General features: G+C 37.4%; 2 protein-coding genes across 7 annotated transcripts in view; both read left to right on the forward strand.

The window, feature by feature from the left end:
- CHUK (component of inhibitor of nuclear factor kappa B kinase complex) overlaps positions 1-14,038 on the forward strand; it is a 38,585-nt gene extending 24,547 nt beyond the window's left edge. For 2 of the 4 annotated variants that reach the window (XM_017680249.3, XM_073240553.1), the window contains 7 exons: positions 3,402-3,451; positions 8,886-8,982; positions 9,276-9,423; positions 9,944-10,077; positions 10,660-10,893; positions 12,065-12,164; positions 12,897-14,038. In XM_017680249.3, the coding sequence (XP_017535738.1) occupies positions 3,402-3,451; positions 8,886-8,982; positions 9,276-9,423; positions 9,944-10,077; positions 10,660-10,893; positions 12,065-12,164; positions 12,897-12,926 (793 nt within the window). In that variant the 3' untranslated portion in view covers positions 12,927-14,038. The remainder of the gene's footprint in view (positions 1-3,401; positions 3,452-8,885; positions 8,983-9,275; positions 9,424-9,943; positions 10,078-10,659; positions 10,894-12,064; positions 12,165-12,896) is intronic. The other 2 variants (XM_017680250.3, XM_017680251.3) reach the window with 2 other exon arrangements.
- Positions 14,039-16,138: 2,100 nt separating this feature from the next.
- ERLIN1 (ER lipid raft associated 1) overlaps positions 16,139-22,435 on the forward strand; it is a 32,448-nt gene continuing 26,151 nt past the window's right edge. The window contains exons 1-4 of one of the 3 annotated variants that reach the window (XM_017680253.3): positions 16,139-16,286; positions 16,615-16,738; positions 18,436-18,517; positions 22,228-22,274. In XM_017680253.3, the coding sequence (XP_017535742.2) occupies positions 16,626-16,738; positions 18,436-18,517; positions 22,228-22,274 (242 nt within the window). In that variant the 5' untranslated portion in view covers positions 16,139-16,286; positions 16,615-16,625. Of the gene's footprint in view, positions 16,345-16,614; positions 16,739-18,435; positions 18,518-22,227; positions 22,275-22,435 lie in introns of all 3 variants that reach the window. The other 2 variants (XM_017680252.3, XM_073240554.1) reach the window with 2 other exon arrangements.

A 22,435-nucleotide genomic window follows, 5' to 3' on the forward strand; every position in this document is an offset into this window, starting at 1 on the left:
TAAATAATGTGGCAATAAACCGGTGCGTACTGGGTCCAATTGTATTTCTCTTCTTAGTTTTTTGAGGAGGATCTTCCATACTGCTTTCCACAGTGGCTGTAGCAGTTGACAAGTTGACTGACATTCCCACCAACAGTGTAGGAGTGTTCCCATTTCTCCACATGTTCTCATCAACACTTGTTACTTCTTGTCTTTTGTATAGTGGCCATTCTAACTGGTGTGAGGTGATATCTCATTGTGGTTTTGATTTGCATTTCCCTGATGATTAGTTATGTGGAGCATCTCTTCATGTGCCTGTTGGCCATCTGTATTTCTTCTTTGGAAAATGTCTGTTCAGGTCCTTGCCTATTTTTTAATTGGGTTATTTGTTTTTTGGGTTGAGGCGTATGAATTCTTTATATATTTTGGATGTTAACCCCTTATCAGATGAATCATTTACAAATATATTCTCCCATACTATAGAGTGCCTTTTCATTTTGCTGATGTTGTCCTTTGCTGTACAGAAACTTTTTAGTTTGATGTAGTCCCACTTGTTCATTTTCTTTTTTTTGTTGTTGTTCTGCTGATGATGTCCTTTGCTGTACAGAAGCTTTTTAGTTTGGTGTAGTCCCACTTGTTCTTTTTTTATTTTGTTTCTTTTGCCCAAGGAGATGTGTCCAGGAAAAAATTGCTCGTGCATATGTTCAAGAGATTTTTGCCAATGTTTTTTTCTTAAGAGTTTTATGGTTTCATGTCTTATATTTAGGTCTTTAACCCATTTTGAGTTTATTTTTGTGTACTGAGTTAGTAATCCAGTTTCATTCTCTTGCATGTAGCTGTCCAGTTTTTTCCTCATTGTTTATTCATGGCTGCTTTATACACAGACATGCATGGGTTTCTATCTCAGCTGTCTGTTCTGTTCCATTGATCTATGGGTCTGTTCTTGTGCCAGTACCGTTCTGTTTTGATTGCTGTACTTTGTAGTATAACTTGAAGTCAGGGAGTGTAATCCCTCTACTTTGTTCCTCTTTCTCAGGACTGCTTTGGCTTTTTGGGGTCTTTTGTGGTTCCATATGAATTTTTGGACTGTTTTCTCTAGTTCATTGAAAAGTGCTGTTAGTATTTTGATAGGGATTGCATTGAATCTGTAAATTGCTTTGGGTAGCATGACCATTTGGACAATAATAATTCTTCCTGTCCATGAGCATGGGATCTATTCCCTGGGATCTATTCCAGGAATGGTTGTGATGGATGATCCTTTTGTGTTTTTGAATTCAGTTTGCTAATATTTTGTTGAGGATTTTTGCATGTGTGTTCATCAGGGATATTGGTCTATAATTTTCTTTATTTGTAGTATCTTTGTCTGGTTTTGGTATTTGAGTGATGTTGGCCTCATAGAACGTGTTTGGAAGTATTCCTCCTTTTCTACTTTTTAGCATACTTTAAGAAGGGTGGGTATAGCTCTTCTTTAAATGTTTAGTGGAATTCAGCTGTGAAGCCATCTGGATATGGACTTTTGTTTGTTGGGACCTTTTTGATTACCAATTCCATGTCATTACTGGTAATTGGTCTTTTCAGATTTTGTTTCCTCCTGGGTCAGTCTTGGAAGGTTGTCCTTTTCTAGGAATTTGTCCATTTTTTCTAGGTTGTCCAATTTATTGGCATATAATTTTTCATGGAATTCTGTTTTTGTATTTCTGTGGTGTCAGTTGTGACTACTTTTGTTTCTGATTTTTTGTCCATTTTCTTGATAAATTTGGCTAGGGGTTTGTCTATTTTTTTAATCTTCTTAAACAACCCACTCTTGGTTTCATTGATTTTTTTTCCTATTGTTTATTGTTCTCTATTTTATTTATTTCTGCTCTGATCTTTATTATGTCCCTTCTTGTGCTAACTTTGGGTTTCATTTGTTCTTTTTCTAGTTCCTTTAGTTGTGAATTTAAATAGACTGTTTATTTGGTATTGTTCTTGTTTCTTGAGGTAGGCCTGTATTGCTATGTACTTTCCTCTTAGAACTGTTCTTTTGCAGCATCTCACAAATTTTGAATGGTTGTATTTTTTTTGCATGTCTCCATTTATTGTGTGATTTCTACTTTAATTTGTTCATTGATCCATTGATTATTTAGGAGCATGTTTATTTAGCCTCCATGTCTTTGTAGGTTTTTTGTTTTCTTTGTAGGATTTATTTCTAGTTTCATACCACTGTGGTCTCAGTAGTTGCTTAATACAATTTTAGTCTTTTGGAATTTATTGAGGCTCATTTTGTGGTCTAGTGTGTGATCTATTCCAGAGAACATTCCATGTGCACTTGAGAAGAATGTGTATCCTGCTGCTTTTGGATGGAATGTTCTGTAGATAGATGGGTTAAGTCCATCTGATATGTGTTGTTCAGTGCCTCTGTTTCCTTATTTATTCTCTGTGTGGATGGTCTGTCCATTGATGTAAGTGGTGTGTTAAAGTACCCTAATATGATTGAGTTGCAGTCTGTTTTTCCCTTTAGTTCTGTTAGTATTTGTTTTACATATTTAGGTGTTCCTATGTTGGGTACATAGATATTTATAATTGTTATATCCTCTTGTTGGACGGAACCCTTTATTGTTATGTAACATCTTTCTTTGTCTATTGTTACTGTCTTTGTATTGAAGTCTATTTTGTCTAAGTACTGCTATTTCTGCTTTTTTCTCCCTATTATTTGCGTGAAATATCTTTTTCCATCCTTCACTTTCAGTTTATTTATGTCTTTAGGTCTGAAATGAGTCTCTTGTAAAGCAGCATAGAGAGGGTCTTGTTTCTGTATCCATTCTAGCAGATTGTTTTTACTGTGTACATCTGACAGATTAAACCTATATGGGATCTTTTCTCTAGTTTTCCTTTCCCCAAATGTATTGGTATCCTACTTAAAAAGGAAGTTTTTTCTTAGTCGGAAATTTGGGAAATAACTCTTTGGGTTGACCCTGGCTTTTTTAACCAAAACCAAAGTATCTTTTCATGTGCATGATAAGAGTGTTTCATGTGAGTGCTAAGTTTTTTCAAATATTCTAAGTTACAGACTATTTCCTTACTTACCCTGCTTCTGGTCAAAGGTATTGTCTATTAAATATCCTAAATGAATTAACCTCTAAGTGTCTGGAGTAGACACTTCAGATTGTTTTCTCTAATCACAGGCCATAATTTTTGCCCATTTAAGTGTTTCTGGTACAAGGATTTTGTATATGTGCTGGTAGATGAGAGCAGATGTGAAGTATATTAAACTTTGCATAAGGATCTTGCTTATTACTCAGTGAAATGCTATGTAGAATATTTGTTGGTAATATGTACTTGTTTTAAATGAGATCATTATTCAAATAATATTGTTCATTTCAATTTGTGGATTAGTCATTAAGTTATCTTCACCTATAGCAGCATCTTTTCTTTCTTTGTAGGGAACAGCATGCCATTGATCTATATAAGCAGTTAAAGCACAGACCTTCAGGTAAAAGACTTTTAGTACTCTACACAAAGGCATTTTAGGAAACTATCATTAGTTTAACAAATCAGGGGGTTGGATTCTACACAAGCTGCAGAATAAATTCCAGCTTTGGTTGCCATTGAGATGTTTTGGTACAACAGCATTTAAGTTTGTAAGAATTTAAAAGATTAGACATTCATGGTAACAAGAAAATTGAGATAGAAAATTTTAAAAGGGAAATGAAAGGAAGGAATGAAAGAAAAAAGGAACTCAAAGGGGAGGAGGAAGCAGGAGAACATGGAAAGATGGAAAAAAAATAAGTGCTGCTCAAGATAGAGAGGTTGGAAAGAATTTGATGTTATGGGTCTGGGTGTGGAATGTTCAGAGGGAAGGACCACGTGCTAGGCCAAAGCAGTTTACCTTGAAAATGATGCCTTTATCTACACCTGGTCACTGATTGCTAATTTCATTGATAAAACAATTCCTGTTTAACATCTGCTGAATTCAGAGCATGGTCTGTTAGAAAGAGCACGGAATTGGGAATCAAAAGGCTTGAATTCTCATTTGGGCACTTTACTGACCAAGAACCTAATCTCCCTGTATCTAATTTCCCTTTTTTGCAAAATGGTGTTGAAACGTAGCTTTCCTAACTCTGAGTGTGTGTGGCAATGTATTTTAGAGGATGTTTGTGAAGATGCTTCAAAGACCACTATAAAGTATTATGTACCTACAAGATACTATCCTTCAGTTGATAATTGATTTTGAATGGTTATAGAATGTGCCTTAATTTGCTATATACCTAAGTCGTAAAAAAGAACAACATATAAGTTTATACTTTAAAATTTACAAACATATGCAAATTAAAATACATGTGAAATTGTACTTAATGAATAATGTGATCTCCTCTACATTGGTTTTTATCACAATGGAATTTGTTCAGTTTATTTCAACAAATGTTTATGAGGTACATATAAGATAGGCACCTAACCCTGAATGGGGGAGAGGTCAGGGACTGTTAGAGATTTCCTATAAGAGAGGACATTGAGATGAGCCTTAAAAGATAAGTAGCAGTAGCGAGGTGAAAGGAGGTGGGCTCTTCTGTATATAAATATAATACATAAAGATACACATGTGTAGTACTTAGTGTGTTTGAGGGAATGCAGTGTCACTGGATGTAGAGTTTTAGAATGAAAGATCATAAAGGATCTGTATGTCATGGTAATGAGTTTGGATTTCATGAAGATGGCAAAGAGAAACCCTAAAAAGTTTTAAGCAGGGGAATGACATGATCAGATTGGCATTTTAGAAATGCTGCACTGGTAGCATTGTAGATAATGGGTTAAAGTGTGGCTAGGCTAAAGACAGGGGCATTAGTTACAGGGTCGTTGAAAAAATAATAGCTCAGTAAAAGGTGGCCATTAGCTAAGGCAGAGAGCCAGAAAGCCTGCTCTGTGGTAGTGGGGTGACAAGTAGGGAAAAGGCAAGAGAGATATTTAAGAGGTAGAACTGATAGTGTTGAGTGACAGATTGAATATGGGTGGCTGGAGATGGAGTAGGGAGTCATGGATGCGTCCCAAGTTTCTGGCTGGGACAGCTAGGTGCACGTAGATCACTCACCATAATAGGAAGTATAAGGGTGACAGACTTCATGGGAGAGGAAGATAAGTCTGTTTTTGTACATGTTGGTGTTAAGCTGTTAGTGGACATTCAAGTAGATAAATCTATTAAGTAGCATTAGATAATTAGATGTATCTATGTATGTGTATATAACTGCACAAATACATACATATGCACATATATATACATGCATATATACACACATACATACATATGTATATGGATTTAACAGAGAAGTCCAGGCTAGTATTTATCTGTTTGAGAGTAATCAGCCATAGGAATAAAGTGATCATCCTGAAAAAGTATGTTGAGTAAGAAAGCCAAAGATAGAATCCTGGGGAATACCAACATTCAAGGAATGGCTAGAAGCAGAAGAGCCTGCAAAGCAGATTGAGAAATGGTCAGAATATGTAGAGGGAATGATATGATAGTAACAGGACAGAGTTTCAAGAAGAAAATGAGCAATGAAGTGCTACTGAGGGGTGGTAGTAAAAGTAATAATGAAAATATTCATTGAATTTAGCAGTTTGGACATCATTGTTGATCTCGGCAAAAATATAATGGCCTTTTGGGACCATAAACCAGATGGTAGTGGATTGAGGAGGGAATGGGACAAGAGGAAATGGAGATGTCAGCCTAGAGCAGCAGTTCTCAACTTGTGGTTCATGAACCCCTGAGGATCCCTGAAACATTTCAGGAAGTCAGTGAGGTCAAAACTTATATAATACTGTGTCACTATTTGCCTATTTCACTGTGTTGAGACTTTCACTGATGCTGCAAAATGATTGGTGGGTAAACAGTTTGCATCTTAGCATAAACCAAGGCCGCTAGCACTAAACTATGCTAGTAATCATTACATTTTTAACCACCATACGTTCGCATTCATAGTTTAAAAAAAAAAATGCCAGTTTCATTTAAGAGGGTCCTAGATAAAGCAGTAAAAATTTTATTTAAATCTCCACCTTAGTACATATCTTTTAATAGTCTAATTAAAAGTCAATATCTGTTAATAGTGTGATAAAGTGGGTCACACTCATAACGTGCTTCTGCTGCATACTGAGTCTGATGGCTGTCTTAAGGAAACCATGTCAGCATTTGTTTACAGGGCTTGGTGACTGGTGTCTTCCTTAACGGAACATCATTTTTATTTGAAAGAATGACTGTCAGACCAACTGTTCATTCAGATGTGGGCATGTGGCATATTTTTTCTCAAAAATTAATGAAGCATGCCTGTCACTGAGAAAAACCAACATTAGTTGTCAGTGATAAGATTCCTTGTTTCAAGCAAAAAATTAGGATTAGGAAAATTTGTATCCATCAGCTGAAATTTGTCAGCTTCTCAGTACTTAAAGACTTTGTGATGAGATTGGTAGTAATATTTAAAAGATTTTCAAAAATATAAAACTGATAGTTTTCTTAAAATTTTTTTGTTTTGGAAAATATATATATTTTTAAATATGTCAATAGGTAGTGAGTTTGTTGTTTTTAAATAAGTATTTTTAAATTTCTCAGTTTAACTTCCTGAAAAACACTTGGATTCTTAAGAATTTTTTAGAGTAAAGGGGTCAGTACCTTTGAGAACTGCTTATCTAGGCTATTCTTTCTAGAAGCTTGGCTGTTAAGGAAAGAACAGTGATAAGCTTCTAGGAGGAGATGTTAAATCAAGGGAAGTCAACTTTCAAAGGGAAAAGGTGGGCAAATTTATGTGCTTAGGGCCGAACACCTGTAGAGAGGTTGGTCCATCAACAAGTTTGAGAGGCTGACTTCAGAAACTAATGGGAAGAATTAGGCTTGCTGCCTCTGGTATTAGAGGGAGAATGGGAGGGATACAGACACTTTTGTGGGTGAAGGGATTGGGAGGTAAGGGTTTTACTGCCGTAAGGTCTCCTATCTTGAAGTAACTAGTATGGGGTTAACTGTTAACAGAAGTGATGGGGTTAATGGAAAAGGTGATGACCTCATAGATATAAAGAGTATGCTAGAGATTTTTAAAAGCTGGTATGTGCATTGGAAGATGCTGCTTACCCAGAACACTTATTAAGAATCCAGAGCAGAAGTGAAAACCTGAGAATACAAGAGAAGGAATAGTAGTGTGATTTTCTGACTGGTAGTTTTGTAGCTTGGATACAGGAACCTGATAGAGCAGATGGTTAGACTGATCCAGGGTTAGGATTTGGTGATAGGAAAAGAGGACAGAAAAGTTGAAGATACTGACCAAAAGTGATGTGATAGAAGCTGTGGTTAGAGTAAAATATTGAAATGTAAGATTTCAGATACAGCCAAGTCTAATTCTTTTTTTTTTTCCCTTAATCAATATTCATTATTTCCAGTCTTCTGGCCAATGAATCAGATAATTGCAGATGAAGATATATAAAATTCCACGTATTGACTCAAATTAATTTACACAGTGACCACATTTGTTTGGATTACTTTTATAACAACTTCACAGTAGCCCTCTTAGCATATCAGCACATCAGAGGGCTGAAAATAAATTTGCTAACCCAGTAGCTTCTTTGAACTGATAGTCACCTTGAATGACAAATGAGTTGTAACAAAGGTTTTGTCATTGTTGGGGTTATATAATCACACTTGATGTATGGTCTCTGGTATCTTTTCTAGCTTAGAGTCGACTTGAGAATCTTGTTCAGCTGAAAATGGTGAAAACCAGCTTTCTTCATTCTTTATGTTGGAGAAGGTTACAGTTCTGAGGTTTTTGACCATCTAAAAGAGCTAGTTATATGGGAAAGCTATTGGGCCTAGTCTATGGGATTTAGGAAGGAATACTGTTTGGAGAGTAGTCTTTTTGGAGCTTCTGTCTGGTTGTTGGTTAGGGAGAGACAAAGAAATGTATGGGGAATAAAGTTGAGTTATAGGGGAGGTCTTTGCAATGATAACAAAGGACACAACTTTTTAAAAACCTCTTTTGATACTCATTTCATCATCAAATGTGAGCAACAATAGCCATCTCAGGGCTCACATGAGGGTTAAATGAGAAAAATGTTAAGCAGGTAATAATAATAATAATAATACTTTTGTATTTGAGGCTAATTATCATCCAAGAAAATACCAGTATGATCCATGAGCAGCCTTCCAACTTTTTAAAACTTAGACATTTTCTGAAATATAACATTTAATGCTAATTGGTTTTTTGGTTTGTTTTGATGTAGCATCTCCTATAAACTATAGAACTCACTCATTGTGACCATACAACCATCCCATCCGAGGACATTGTCAGCTGCCAGTTTGCTTTAAGATGTCCTACTACTCTCCAACTGAATTTTCGGGGTGTCTATAGGTTATTTTATTAGTGCATCAGATCTGGCTGCAATATGTCAGCTTTTCCGAAAGTTTTCATGTGCTGTAAACAAATGGTTATGAAACATGAAATTCTAAGCAACCTAGTTGGGGCAAAGGCCTTCTTCCTTTGAAGCAGTGAAAGTCTGATGAATCATCCTACTGTTTCTAAATAAATGATGTTAATCATCTAAGAAAAATCAGTTTCTTGGCCAAAAAGCTGTGTATCTGTCTGGAATTTGTGTTAGTATGGGTTAAAGATAGCCAAGACTGGCAACTGAGGTCTTTGAAGATAGTGATAAATTTATATGTATATATACATATCTATATATAAACACACATACTTTGTTTATATATACACACACATATAATTATTCACAGATATTATATAATCTTAAAATCTTTCATTTTAATCCAGTTTTGAGTTTAAGTGAAATTTAATGTGTATTAATTAAAACTAGTTTCAGATTTTTAGGCATTTTTTGTTTGGAGGCTGATATGTACATGCTGAAGAGAGGTTGTACCCACTGACTGAGATCTTTTATAGATCACTCCTACAGCGACAGCACAGAAATGGTGAAGATCATTGTGCATACAGTGCAGAGTCAGGACCGGGTTCTCAAGGAGCTGTTTGGTCATCTGAGGTAGAAAAATTGTTTTATTTCCTATTGAAAAGCCAGTATATTTTTATCATGTTCCCTTCAAAGTATAATACCCTTTCTGGTAATAGTACTAGACCCAGGAAGAGTTTTATGGCAGTACTTTGTGTAGTTTGACCATAGGGCATTTAGGTGTCTATCCTCTTTGTGTGCACCTCTTTGGAGATCAATCATTAAATTTGATGCTGATTATGGCTCATTTCCCCAGTTGGGTTTAGGAGTATGGTATATAGTCTTGGGGGATATTTAAGTGTCTGACATTGATTTTATCTCTCTAGCAAGTTGTTGGGCTGTAAGCAGAAGATTATTGATCTACTGCCCAAGGTGGAAATGGCCCTCAGTAACATCAAAGAAGCTGACAGTACTGTCATGTTTATGCAAGGCAAGAGGCAGAAAGAAATATGGCATCTCCTTAAAATTGCTTGTGTAAGTAACTTTTAACGAATTATTTAATGTGACATGATTTGCGGCTATTTCCTGCAAAAGTGATCTGTAGCAGCATGATCTAGGTCATGCTTGAAGACGTGTATATTTTGAGTTGGGTTGATGTTTATGTTCTTTGCTTGGTGTCTGTCTAGCAATTCAGATGCAGAAGTTCATGATCACCCTTCATTATCTTTCCAGTCTCCTGTTTTTATAATTCTCCCAGCCTGATTTGGGGATAGGTGTGCTTAACTAGTTAATAAAACCAACCTTTTGTTCAACTGGTGGTCTTTTTCTCCAATTAAAGTGGAATTAAGAGGGATAGATACATTTGGTTTTAGTCAATGAAGAAAGGGGTTAAGGGCAGATGGTGGTGTGTAGAGGTGGGGATAATTTTGCATAGGAATACTCTGGTTGTGCATATAAGGAGTGATAGAAATTTAAGTCTTAGAACTATGGTAGGAAATTATATGAATCAATGAAGGTGCTTGCCTGTAATCTTTCTATTTTTTTTATCCTTCAGACACAGAGTTCTGCCCGCTCCCTTGTAGGATCCAGTTTAGAAGGTGCAGTAACCCCTCAGGCATCGGCATGGCTGCCCCCAACTTCAGCAGAACGTGAACATACTCTGCCATGCGTGGTAACTCCTCAAGATGGGTGGGTTCACTTTGTAACAATAGATAGTTGTATTTTCCAGAGCAGTGGTAGGAATGAGGCAGTAGAGCATAGTGGTTAAGGCATATAGTCTTCACTGCCTTAAAGACCAGGGCTGAGTCCTGACCCTTCCTTTCTAATAACCTTGCACTGTTAACTTGACTCTTAATGCTCACATTTCCTTACCTATAAAATGGAACTGCTATGCAAATTCAGTTAGATAATGCATGTAGAATGATTGGTAAGTAAATTTAAGCAAATGTTACTTTTTATTACCTCAATCAAAGTTTTAAGGTCTTTCTCTGCTAGTGGCTTATCAGTTCTTTCATCCAAACTTTATTCCTTCCTTAATATTTATCTCTGAGAAATTATGCTATCTTCTTGCATTTATCATTTTGGGGTCCTTGATTACCCTTCAATTGAATTATTGAGTTTACTCTATGTTGTAATTTAGTGTTTCTAAAATCATACTTTTTTCAGTGCCTTATATCAGTTTTGTAAATAAGAACTCAAGTTTGAAGCCCTGTATTTTCCTACTCTTTTGCTAAAAGCTGAATGACTATCCATTTCTGTTATTTTTCTCAGCATAAGATGTGCCGTATCCAGAGCCAGTGGCTCTTTGCTAGCTTGTGTTTGTCGCTTTTCTCACAACTCATGGAGACTTCTACAGCACCAGCATTTCCTGGAAGCTCTGCCCATAATTAGTTTTTCAGAAATGCAGCCATGTTGCATCACTGCTCAGGAGGTCATGCAGTTGCACATTCTGTACTCTACTTTAATGAGAGAAAAGCACATGGCAGGAAGGCAAGCTGATATCAGGTATTTTATTTTTTTAAAGAAAGCAAGTTCCACGGTATATCTTGGGGTCATTAAAGATTTGGCCCAATGTAATAGGTCCACAGCTATAGCACAGGCTATAATTAATTATATAGACTTTAGGAAATAGTCCATTAATCAGTTTAAACAAGATTTAATACATTAGTAACCTTTTTGTTTTTATTAAAGGCATTTAGGTTTATTAGGGGATGCTAATGGTTGCAAATGTCACTTCTGTACAGGTAATTTGCAATTTGAGGTTGTGGTTGTGTGCAAAAGTGTATCTAATAGGAATTTTATATATATTTTCCAGTAGGACTACATTATAAAGGAAAACTAATTTCAGTTATTATGTACCCGTGGTACTTAACCACCAAGAATTAGGAAATGTTGACCTTAGTTTTTCCATCTGTTGAATAAGAGCTGAATTAATTTAGGTCTAAGCTAATAGTGGCTATCATCCATGGCCTAGAATTTACTCTAGTAGGGTAGGGACTGAGGGCTGGTAAAAAGTAAGAATATAGAGACCATCTGGAGGAGGGACGCATGGAGGACAGAAACCAGAATCAGGATTTCCTTCAGATATAAATACTTTTTGGTTCTGGGCAGCTCCCGTCACACAGTTTTTTTCTGCAATCCTCAGTAATCGGCTTGCTTGTTTTCTTTTGTATTGCTGTCATCTGTAGTTTCCAACTAGAGTTTTCCCTGATCTTTGCACAACATACTATACTTTTGTATCTCCTCCCCTACATTTGTGTCTCGAAAGTAAGCATGCTAATGTTTCACTACTTTTAAGCAAAGGGAAATATTCCAGGGGAAAAAAAGATCTTTCATCTATGTGTGCCACAAGGATTCCCCCACCCCACCCAACTATTAGCATTTTCAGAGGGAAAAGGGTTGTATATAGTGACATTTGTATTTCAGAGGAAAATCAGACGGAGTTTTAGTGGGCTTTTTATCATTAGAGCTGAGCAGAGGCAACAGCTTGGAGTAAATAAGCAGGACTCTGCCTCTGGGTGTGAGGGACGAGGAAATGGAAGACTACAGGAATCAGCTACCTTGGGCTTCTGGGCTGCAGGAAGGCAGTGACCATCCTGACCCTGAAGGCCAAGAAGTAGATGAAATTCATATGCTTCTCCGCTGAATATGAAGACTTTGTTTTTTCATCCCTCAGGGAGACTTTAGCACAAATGATAGAAGAAAATTTGAACTGTCTTGGCCATTTAAGCACTATTATTCATGAAGCAAATGAAGAACAGGGCAGTAGTATGATGGTAAGTTTTATATGGATATAGGTGTCTGTTTTAGGGATATGGGATGTGAAGGGTTTAACTGATCTACTACCTTTATCTGGCATTTGGGATGTGTATAAGGAATAGATTTCAGAGGAAAGAGAAATGGCATTTTAGAAATAACTTTGACCTCAAATCCCCATCTTCTCCTTCTCTTGGGTGTACTAGGATTATGTTGTCAGTAATCTTCAACATGCAATCTACTGCATTTGTGATCAAATTAACAGTTGAGCTTTCTTTGCAATGCCATCACTGAAATGAATGGTTTGCATCTTTTTGCTTTAGCATATAATTTTCTTCAGTAAGGTGGAGCAGGATTTGTACTGTAATTCAAATACAGTAACTGCTATGTGCAAAATGAACAACATTGCTATAGTTATAATTAATAGAATATAATAGAATTAATTTTATTAAGATTTGCTTACTGTGAATTATTGATTATTGGAGAAACTAGTGTTTACTGTAACTTTTACTACATTTACTCTCAATGTCAACTCCGTATTTCCTCTTTCATTAATTGATTGCTTCAAATATTTATGAAAACTCTGGAATTTTTTTAATTAGCAGAAAATAAGGAAAACTAAACTAATTGTAGTTTATTTATACTTCTGATTTTCAACTTTTGATTAGCAAATGTCCAAACATACAGAAAACACCACATACTTACCACTTACAGTCAACATCTAATTGTAATTTTTTCATGCTTTCTTTTAGAATCTTGATTGGAGTTGGTTAACAGAATGACTTGCCACTTTTTTACTGTCCCCAAGTTGAAGTTGTCACTGCAGATGCTGGAAATTCTTCTCTCATGAAATTATTGTTCAGACATCAGACAGTGGAAAAAATGGCTATGGTTAAAAACTACGCATGATTTTACAAGCACAATATTTTGACTTTGGATAAATTCACCCCTTGAACAGGTAGAAGTTTGTGTCAGTGGACTTGCTTAAGTACATCATTGCATTGTTTGTCTTCAGACTTGCTACAACATTATTAATTTAACTGACTAAAAATATCTTTTTTTAACATTTAACTTGGGTATAAGGACAAAACTAATATATATACAAAGAGTAAAAAAACCTAAACTAACGTGATCTAAGTCATCTGCCTGTGTTTCTGTGGAAGAGACTGCTCACAAGTAAAATTGTACTTCTTAAAGAGTAAACCCTACCTCCTTGTATTGCATTCAACAGTGCTCTTCCTTGCCCACAAGGAAGGGATCGTGCATCTGTGCCTTTATTATCAGTTGGCTAACAAATCTTATGTGTGCTATGTGTATATGTATTTAAGATGTACATTTAATAATATGAGATGATGCTTGTTAATTTATAATGTATTTGAAAGCTTATCTGTTTTTTCATTTGTAAAAATGAATAATTTGTTTAAGGAGTCTTTCATGTCTTGTCATACAAATTTATAAGTCTACACTCCCTTATCTGTAATTCTAAAATCCAAAAAGCTCTGAAAACAAGGTTTTTCATAAGATTGGTGACAAAACTCATTTGCTTGCAAATCTAACCTGAACTGATACTCAATCTACTTATTCCATTAGTGTGAATATTCATTTATTTTGCCGCAGAAATATTGTATTTTAATTTTTTTTGTCGGGTGGTTGTGCAGTGGATGCTGGCGCAGGCACTGCTGGGGGTTTATGTAGTATGGTATATGCACTGAATTACCTTTTTAAAATCTGAAAATTTTTTAATTTGGAAACATCTGGCCTTAAGGGTTCCAGATAAAGGACTGTGGATCTCCCATCTTTTAAGTCATTTAGAAGGTATTGTTTTTAAAAAATGTGAAATGCTTTTGTATTCTAGACAGTTTTTCACTTTGTGTATTAAATGATTTTTAAGTTACTTTTTGAACCTCTATTTATTAAAATCAGATTATAATAGAATAGTTGAATATGGTTTGGGAAAATGTGAAGATTCCATGAAGTGGAATTGGAGCACAGAAAAATAATGGGCTTTCACTGTATTTTCTTTAGGAATTAAACAGGACTTACGGAAACGACAATATTGGGTAGCTTCTTTAATATAGTCTTTTCTCCTTAGATTTCCTATCACCACTATCCATATCTAAAAACCATGCTCATATCTTGACATATAAACTGATGCCTTAGTCACACCATCCCCATTTTTTGCTAATAAGCTTCATTTTTCCCAGTCATTGTAGTTTGAAACCTTGGGATTCTCTTAACTTTTTAGTCATCTGATACCACTGTTTCTCTAAATATGTAAATTCTGTCAGCTGTTCTATAGGCAGTCTTTCTCTTGCTTCTTTAGTTCTAGAAGATTTAATAGGAAATATTTATTGGGTACCTGTTGCTTGGAAGATAATTGATCTAGATGGCAAGATCAGAAACAGGTAACAGGCAGTACAGTAAGAATGCTTACTTGGGAGTCTGAACATTGCAAGCCATCCATGCATTGAAATTATTGTTAAAGGTACTTTTTAAATGATCATGCATTTTCTAGATTTCCTTGTAATAAACGATAAAGTATCTGTTACAGAGTCGGGCCATTTTTATGGTATGTGGCTGGCATGAATTCAGGGTAGCCTAATCTACAAGATATGAGCAGATGGTGTGAGTCAGACTATTAGTGAGATCACCCCAGATTTGCTTTTGGTGCATTAGTTCACCACTCAATTTTTGGGTGGGTGATAATTTTGCAGAGTTGAACGGCGGTTGTGAATTGTATACATTTCATTTTCTAATTAAAGCAATATTATAAAGACTAAGAGAGTCCTCCAGAAAACGGGCTGGAACAGGTAATTTTTCACTTTTTGCTTTTTGGAAGGTAAAATAGCTAAGCCTGCAAATATTATTTATCTGGAACAATGTCCCAGACATTCCTAGGTAATAAATGTCGAATGAATGACACAGGTAAGTGCATTTGTTGAAGGCAAAGGGTAGAGTGGTCTGGGAGGCCTTGCTTTAATTGATTCTATTATTCCTTCCCATTGTAACCTTGGGCCTGCAATTTCATAACCACTGGTCTTCCCTGCCTCCAATTTGTTTCCATTATAGACCATTTTGCATACTCACTGGCTTTCCTAAAGGACTGCTTTCTCATACTTTTCAGCCCAAGAGGTTACAAAGCCTACAAGTCTAGCCTACCTTGTCCAGTTGTGGTCTCACTGTTAGCCTTTCAAGGCTTAAACCATTACTGTCCAACCTCTAATAAGTTGCCTGTACTTCCCTTGTCATCCATCACACTCCCATCTTTACTGTCCTTTTTGTTTTGAAAAAGACAGAACTCTTTCTGTTCTCCTCCAGCCATCCAGTTCTCCCTTCTTGCGGCTACTTGCCTTCGAAGCTTTGGAAATCGGGGTCGAGCCAGGCCTAGCTTCCCACTCCTTTACATCACGCTGGCTTCAAGGAAACTCAAATGGCCACTGTTGCTTTTAGTCTTCCTGGAGGATCCGCCATCCCCGCCCGCACCAACACAGACACAAGCACACGTTAAGGGCTTAGCTCATTCTGTGCCTCGCTATTGCTTGGAAAGCTTTCTTGAAGCCCTCACTGGATCAGCATTCCGACACGTTAATAGGTGCTCAGAAAAATAGACAAGTGAATGTTGTGGTTGGACAGGATATCTGCCTCTTCTGAACTTCCACAGCACTTTACTTGGAACAAATCTGGTTACTCCTGAATTCAGGGCCGGGTCCGTGTCTGAAGCACATGTTGCCACACCGCAGAGTTCCGTATAAACCACAAAAACGCAAACGCAAGTTACCGCACTGAGAGAGTGGGTCTATCTATGCACAAGAACTGCCCACTTCCTTGTCCCGGAGGCCCACTCCCTTCGTCTGCATCCCTCCTGACCCGAGACTCCCCACTTCCCTTCCCTTCCGGAGTTAGGAAGCCAGCAGGGCGCAGAGTGGTGCCCACGTTACCTCAAGCTTGACACTGCAAGGCGGGATGCTGGGAGAATTTTGTCCCGTCCGCTGCCCGTCTCTCTAGGAGAGCGGCGAGCGCTGCGTCGGCGTGCGTGCCCGCGCAGCCGCATTGCCAGGCGAGTGGGCGGGGCCGGCGGTTGGCGATCGGCGCGGCCCGGGAGGCGGCTGCACGTGCGGGTGGGGACGATGCGTCACTGATCGGTGAGGCGCGGCCGAGGGGTCGGTCTACCTTCGAAGTGCGCGGCTAGCCGCTTTTTCAGTTAGTACCTTACGCCGCGGGGAAGGGCCGTTGGGAGGGGTGGGGAGTCCCGACGCCTTCCGAGCCGGGGTGGCCCGTGCGTCGCCTGAGGCGGAGAGGTTGGAGAAGGGGGAAGCGGGCTCGGCGAGGAGGAAACACCGCGGGAAAAGGGGCACAGGACTTCCTGGCCCGGCCTGCGGGAGGACGCCAAGTCTTCCGAAGAGGAGGTGGAAACTGGAGGGGGTGGGCCTGTCACCCACGGGGCCGGGGGTCCTTTCCTCCCTCCTCTAGGAGGAACGAGGATGAATATGACTCAAGCCCGGGTTCTGGTGGCTGCAGTGGTGGGTCTGGTGGTTATCCTGCTTTACGCCTCCATCCACAAGATCGAGGAAGGACATCTGGCTGTGTACTACAGGTGAGCGGTGTGTGCAGTCAGCGCAGGTTCTAGAGCAGGTAGGAAAGGACCTAGGAGTGGAGTCTAGAACTTTGTTCCCTTTGCAGCGTCTGGGGGAGCCCTTTTTTTTCCCTCGGAACTGATGTTCATCCCAGGCCTGGAGAGTATGGGGACCCAGGCAGGCTTTTGCAAAGCACCTCCAGGTGTTGGATAGTTTTAGTGCCCCGTACATTTTGCACATAGGTTAATTAAGACTGCAGTTCTTAGTGGACAGCAAACTCAGTTCTTTGTATAAAGAGTTCAGATAGAGGGCCGTGTTCATTCCACTGTAAGTGGAGAGACAAATCGTTATGTCCAGTATAACTGCACAGGCTTTTAGTTTGCAGCTATAGATGTTATTTAAAAACTCTGGTCCTGTTTGTGGAATTTTCTTTTTAAGTCCCTAGTGTCTGGTTTTGGCTTTTATAAGGCTGTGATGACAATGACTGTAGTTGTTACGTACCTGGGCCTCAACAAACACAGCATTGATGGCTACCCTCCTCCAATTTTACCTTTCTTTTCAAGTTGAGGAAAGGGATGGTGTGGAACGTGTTGCTCTCTAGTTGAACTTGAGTAGCTTTTCCTTCAGAGAAGTTACCACAGGTTCCTTTTGATACAGAGACTAATTTGGAGAAATTAAAATAATGATGTGTTTGAAAGAGCTTCAACTTATTGCTTGTTTCCATCATCCCTCTTAAATAATATTTCTACTTTGAGATTTTCCTGAGTTTTAGAAACAGTCTCCCTGTGAAGTGCTAGTTTCAAATACAATTTTAGTGACATGTCCAGAGATCTAGCATTAAAAAAGGAAAGATTAGTCTATATTTCCATCTAGTTGAGTATTGTGTTCCTGACATCAAAACAAAGGAAAAAACATTTCAGGGTACAGCTCTTGACGAATGAGGGATGGACCTCAAACAGTTCATCTTCTCTTAATTAATTGTCATGAATTCTTTGGAAGTGTATTATATTTTCCAGATAGGAAGCTAGGTTTTATGAATTTAATATTCACTATGTAAACCAGGACTTCTTTTGTATGTTTGCTTATTTTTAAATATTTCCAAAATGTGCTTTCTTATTTCTTACATTTCAGAATTTGGTTAATAAGTCCACACTTGTATCCTACCTGTTAATAGCCTTATCTCTTCACCTTTCATCTTTCCATGCTAATTTTTTTATAGACTTTGTGCCCCCAGTACTTTAAGTGCTTTGTAGGTAGATAAAATCTCAAGCCTTAGAAGTTTTCTCCTTTCTTGAAAGTTTGTGTTACCATCTTTATTCAACCTGATGATTAAATGTATTGTGTTTTGATCTGGCTCATGTTATGTACAATTAAAGTACAGCAACTGAGAGCCGTAAGAATTTTTTTCACAAGTATTTCTCAGAAGGTTAATAACCAAGGAGAATCCTTTGTACCTGAGAGCAATGCTGGAGACCCAGAGGTATGGTTGGTGGAGCTTATGAAATAAGGTGTAACAGCAGCAGTTTAATTGATCTTTTCACTTTTTTAGGTGTGGCAGATATTTTGGGGATCAGCAGTTGTTCATCCTGAGTAACTCTTATTAGGGAGACTTTAGTATGTCAGTAACATGAGTAGGAGTGAATATTTATCATAGAATTTTCAATTTGGAAAGGAATTTCTCTCTATAATCTTGTCATATTGAAACATCTTTCTGCAGGGGAGGAGCTTTACTAACTAGCCCCAGTGGACCAGGCTATCATATCATGTTGCCTTTCATTACTACGTTCAGATCTGTGCAGGTGAGTGATTCCTAGGGAAGCCCACACACTGGATAGACAGGTGTGACAGGAACATGGGTGGAGATGGAGTTCCTCATTGCTTAAGCAAAGGAGAGTATTTATTTAAATACAGGAGTTAAAGTTCAGAGTACAGTTGTCACAGCACAAGTTATGATTTGAACAAACTCACTCTCTTGAAGTGTATTAGAAGTATGAGGTAGGCAGCTTGGAAGGGCTGACTTCTAAGTTGTGGTACGCAACAGTTTTTCTGTTGCTCCTTTCAGAATAAAAGTGGACTTTGAAACACAACTAGACAGACAAACCAGTGATTACTTGGTTTAGAACGGTATTCAATTTCCATAGAGGCAAGTTCCTGGGCTACTTTTAACATGGAGGATCTGTATTTTTATACATACATTTTGTATTTTCACACATCTGATTGACATAGCTGAAGTTTTCTGCCTCATATTTTTGCATGGCACATTAAGCACGATTTTATGTGGAGCCTTAGTAAATGTTATATTTTGAAAACATCCCAGAATATTTGAAATGAGCATCTGGACATTGAAAACAGTGTCTTGACCCTGGGAGACACTTAGTAAATACCTTTTGACAAAGTGGGATGAGATTGTGACTACTGCTGCAAGTTCAGTGTGATCATAAATCTTTGGATTCAGAAGTTTGCTGCTAATTTTTGTGGACTCAGGAAAATTCCACGTATTTAATCTTATAATTAAAGTCTAGGCTTTCTTATAAGTGAGAGTTTCATTATGAATAACTTAAGTCCTCCAGGTTTCCTTCCAGTTCTCTTTTAGATGGCGTTAAGGCAAGAATGTTGTCTGTTAAAGTGAAATGTAGCTTTCCCTAGTCAGACTGATTGCCATATTGTCTTCCCATATTTATTTTATTCATTCTTGCCTTGGTTCATGCTGTCATCTCTTCTCTCACCACCTCTCTCTTCATTCTTTCTTTCCTGTCTTAAGTCTTGCCAGCCTTTTTAAGGCTCATTGCAAATCCCTCTTCTCATCTATAGCTCTTAAAGTCTGTATTGTAAATTTGGCCCTTTATCTTATTACATTTAATAATGTTGCCTTGTAGTGTTCTCTAAGTTTTTCATGTGTATTTTCTTTCCAGAAAGTCTCCAGGCTTCTTGAAGGTAGTAGTTGTAAAATATTTATATTTCTGACCTTTGTACTTCTGGCGAATGTTGTTAAATTGAGCTGATCTCAGAAAACAGTATGTGTAGTGAACATGGGGTCAGAAACCTGAAGACTTAGGTTCTGGCTCCAACTCTGACACCAGTTGGTTACATGACTTTGCAAAAATAATTGAACTGTTGTAGACTTGTTACTCCTCCGTGAAAGAAGGGGTTTTAATTATATGACCTCATCAACAGCCCAATCTGTAATAATGTTAGTAGTGGCATCCTCAGATCATTAGAGATCTGGGACTTTTTTAGGTCTTGTTCAAAGCCAAGGCAAATCTGTCTCTGATTTCTTGGAGCTTAGTATTTTGAGTCATACTGATGCAGAGATATATCAAAGAGATAGAGATTATAAATAGATTTGAGAGTTTAATTGTGTATATAACATATACAATGAGTATGTAAACATACACATATATAGTAATAAACTATCAACTTAGAACTGAAAATTAAAAGGATTTCAGCATAAACTAATATACTTTGAATCTGCAAAGTAATGCTGGAACCAGCGTAACTATATAAGAATGTTCTTTTTTGTATGTGGAACAGTAGTATTCTAGGAAAGAATTATATTAATAAAACTTTAAGAAATTGCTCTTATGAGACAAATTAATTTTTAGAAATTTTTGGAAAATGTTAGAAGGCACAGTCTATATAAACAAATGATTTAACAAACTTGGCAATTGAAAGGAATATATATGAAGCATCTTGGGAAAAGTGAGATCCCATATATGATGTAAGAAGAAAACTATAGAGAAATATGAAAATATTCAGCTTTTAAAGGATATATACATAACCAAAGAATTTTAAAAGAAGTACCCATACTGGGAAAATAATTTTTGAGATAATGTAGCAGAAGTATAAAAGTACGTGAAGATAGGATGTTAACATGCAGACTGAACATTTGAACTCTTTCCTAGTTCTTGGTTTGCAACTTGGCTAGAAAACCTCCTTTTGGTTTAAATAGGAATGTATATTTTATTTAAAGTCAGTGCAGAATATGGAAGTTGAATTTAGTTAATGTTTTGAAGCGTATAAGATAAGTTGAACTCATCTCTTCATCACCTCCCCTCAGTCTACCTAAAATCTGTCACTAATGTTTATCATAACCATAATCTTTCAGCTCTAGAATTATATTCTATTCTTTTCCCTCCTGGAGTTTTACGTGCAACCATTTATCAGATCCTTCCTCTATTATGTCTCCTGACAGCTTTCAATTTCCATGGCCTTTACTAAGTTAACCTAAACAAAATAATATTTCAGCTTCCCATCGACTTTTCTTGCTTCCGCCTATCATAGGTAATGAGAACCACATCCCATGAGCAAAGGAATTAAGAAAAAACAATCTTGAGAGATGCATTTTGTGACTGTATATAGATGGACTAGGGAGAGCACAAGCCCCCCAGTAAATATTCAGAACCCTCTGCCTAATATCACAGTGTTTTCTTCTCAGAATTTCAACTCTCATCTGTATCACTCCTTCTGCTCTGAGTAAGCCAGTCTGCTTCCTGTCATCTATACACAATTTGTCCTCAACTTTGTGTATTTGAATAGGATATTTATTGAACATAAGATGTTCTCTGCCTCATCTGTTCTTAATTCTCTCCTTCTAGACTTGGCTTATAACTACTTTACCTCAGAGGGCTTTTCAGACTATTATTTTATTCTGTCACTTAATACCTAACAATTCAGTTTATACTCTTTATTTTGTACCTGTTATGGATTACTTTGTAAGGATTTTATCTCCTGTGTTAGATTGTGAGCTCTTTGGAAAGAGACCATGCTTCCTATTTCCTTTGTACTCCATAAAGCATATGTTGCTGTGTGCTTAGTAAGGTACAGTGTGTCCAGAATATTCTCACTAGGTACTCCCTTGTTGGGGCCCTTAGAGTGTAATAGAGTCATTCTCGATCTGAGCAAAGGTGTGACGGGGCAAAGTAAACCAGATTGTTGGTTCACCAAGAGGAAGCAGTGCTTTTGGTGGCACTTCTGTTAAAAGGGAAATTGAATAGACCCTTTGAGAGTTCACTAGGGTCTGAACTTAAATATTTATCATAGCTTTAGAGAAAAAGGTTGCAGTTGAGTTCAGTGGCACCTTGAGTTGTCGACTAGTTGTATGCATAAATAGTTATCTTTTAATTTCATTGTAAACTGTAATATTAGCAGTGGAATCAAAGTTCAGAGGACAAGGCCTAGTAGTAATATCCTCCTGGGAAACCAGGCTAGCTCCAGGCAAATAAGGGACTCTGATTGAGAGATTGAACATTGAAACTTCGAGATTGAACATTGAAACTTTCCTACTGCATCTTGATTCAGACATTAGCTATAAAATATTTTGACTTAAGTCTTTCATGTCTAATAGGCTACAAAAAGAAATTACTGTGACACCTAATCTTTGGGGACTGAAATTGTAATGGAGCTCTCCTGTACTTACCACTCAGTCATTCTCTAGAGATCTTCCTCTTGGACCAGTAGTTTTTTGATGATATGTATGCTGAGTATTGATGAGATATATTTTCCTCCCTAGACAACACTACAAACCGATGAAGTTAAAAATGTGCCTTGTGGAACGAGGTAAGCATTCCCTTTGCTTACCAACCTTCCTTTAGTTCAGATGGAGTTTCTCTGTTCATAAGCTGTGGTCACTTAAACATCTTTCATGTATGCATATATGTATGTTTGAGTAAAGCCCTGCTTCAGATAGGAGCTTTCCATCTTGGAACCGTTAGAATGTT

The sequence above is a fragment of the Manis javanica genome, chromosome 7 (genome assembly GCF_040802235.1).
Source record: "Manis javanica isolate MJ-LG chromosome 7, MJ_LKY, whole genome shotgun sequence".
Classification (NCBI taxonomy): domain Eukaryota; kingdom Metazoa; phylum Chordata; class Mammalia; order Pholidota; family Manidae; genus Manis; species Manis javanica.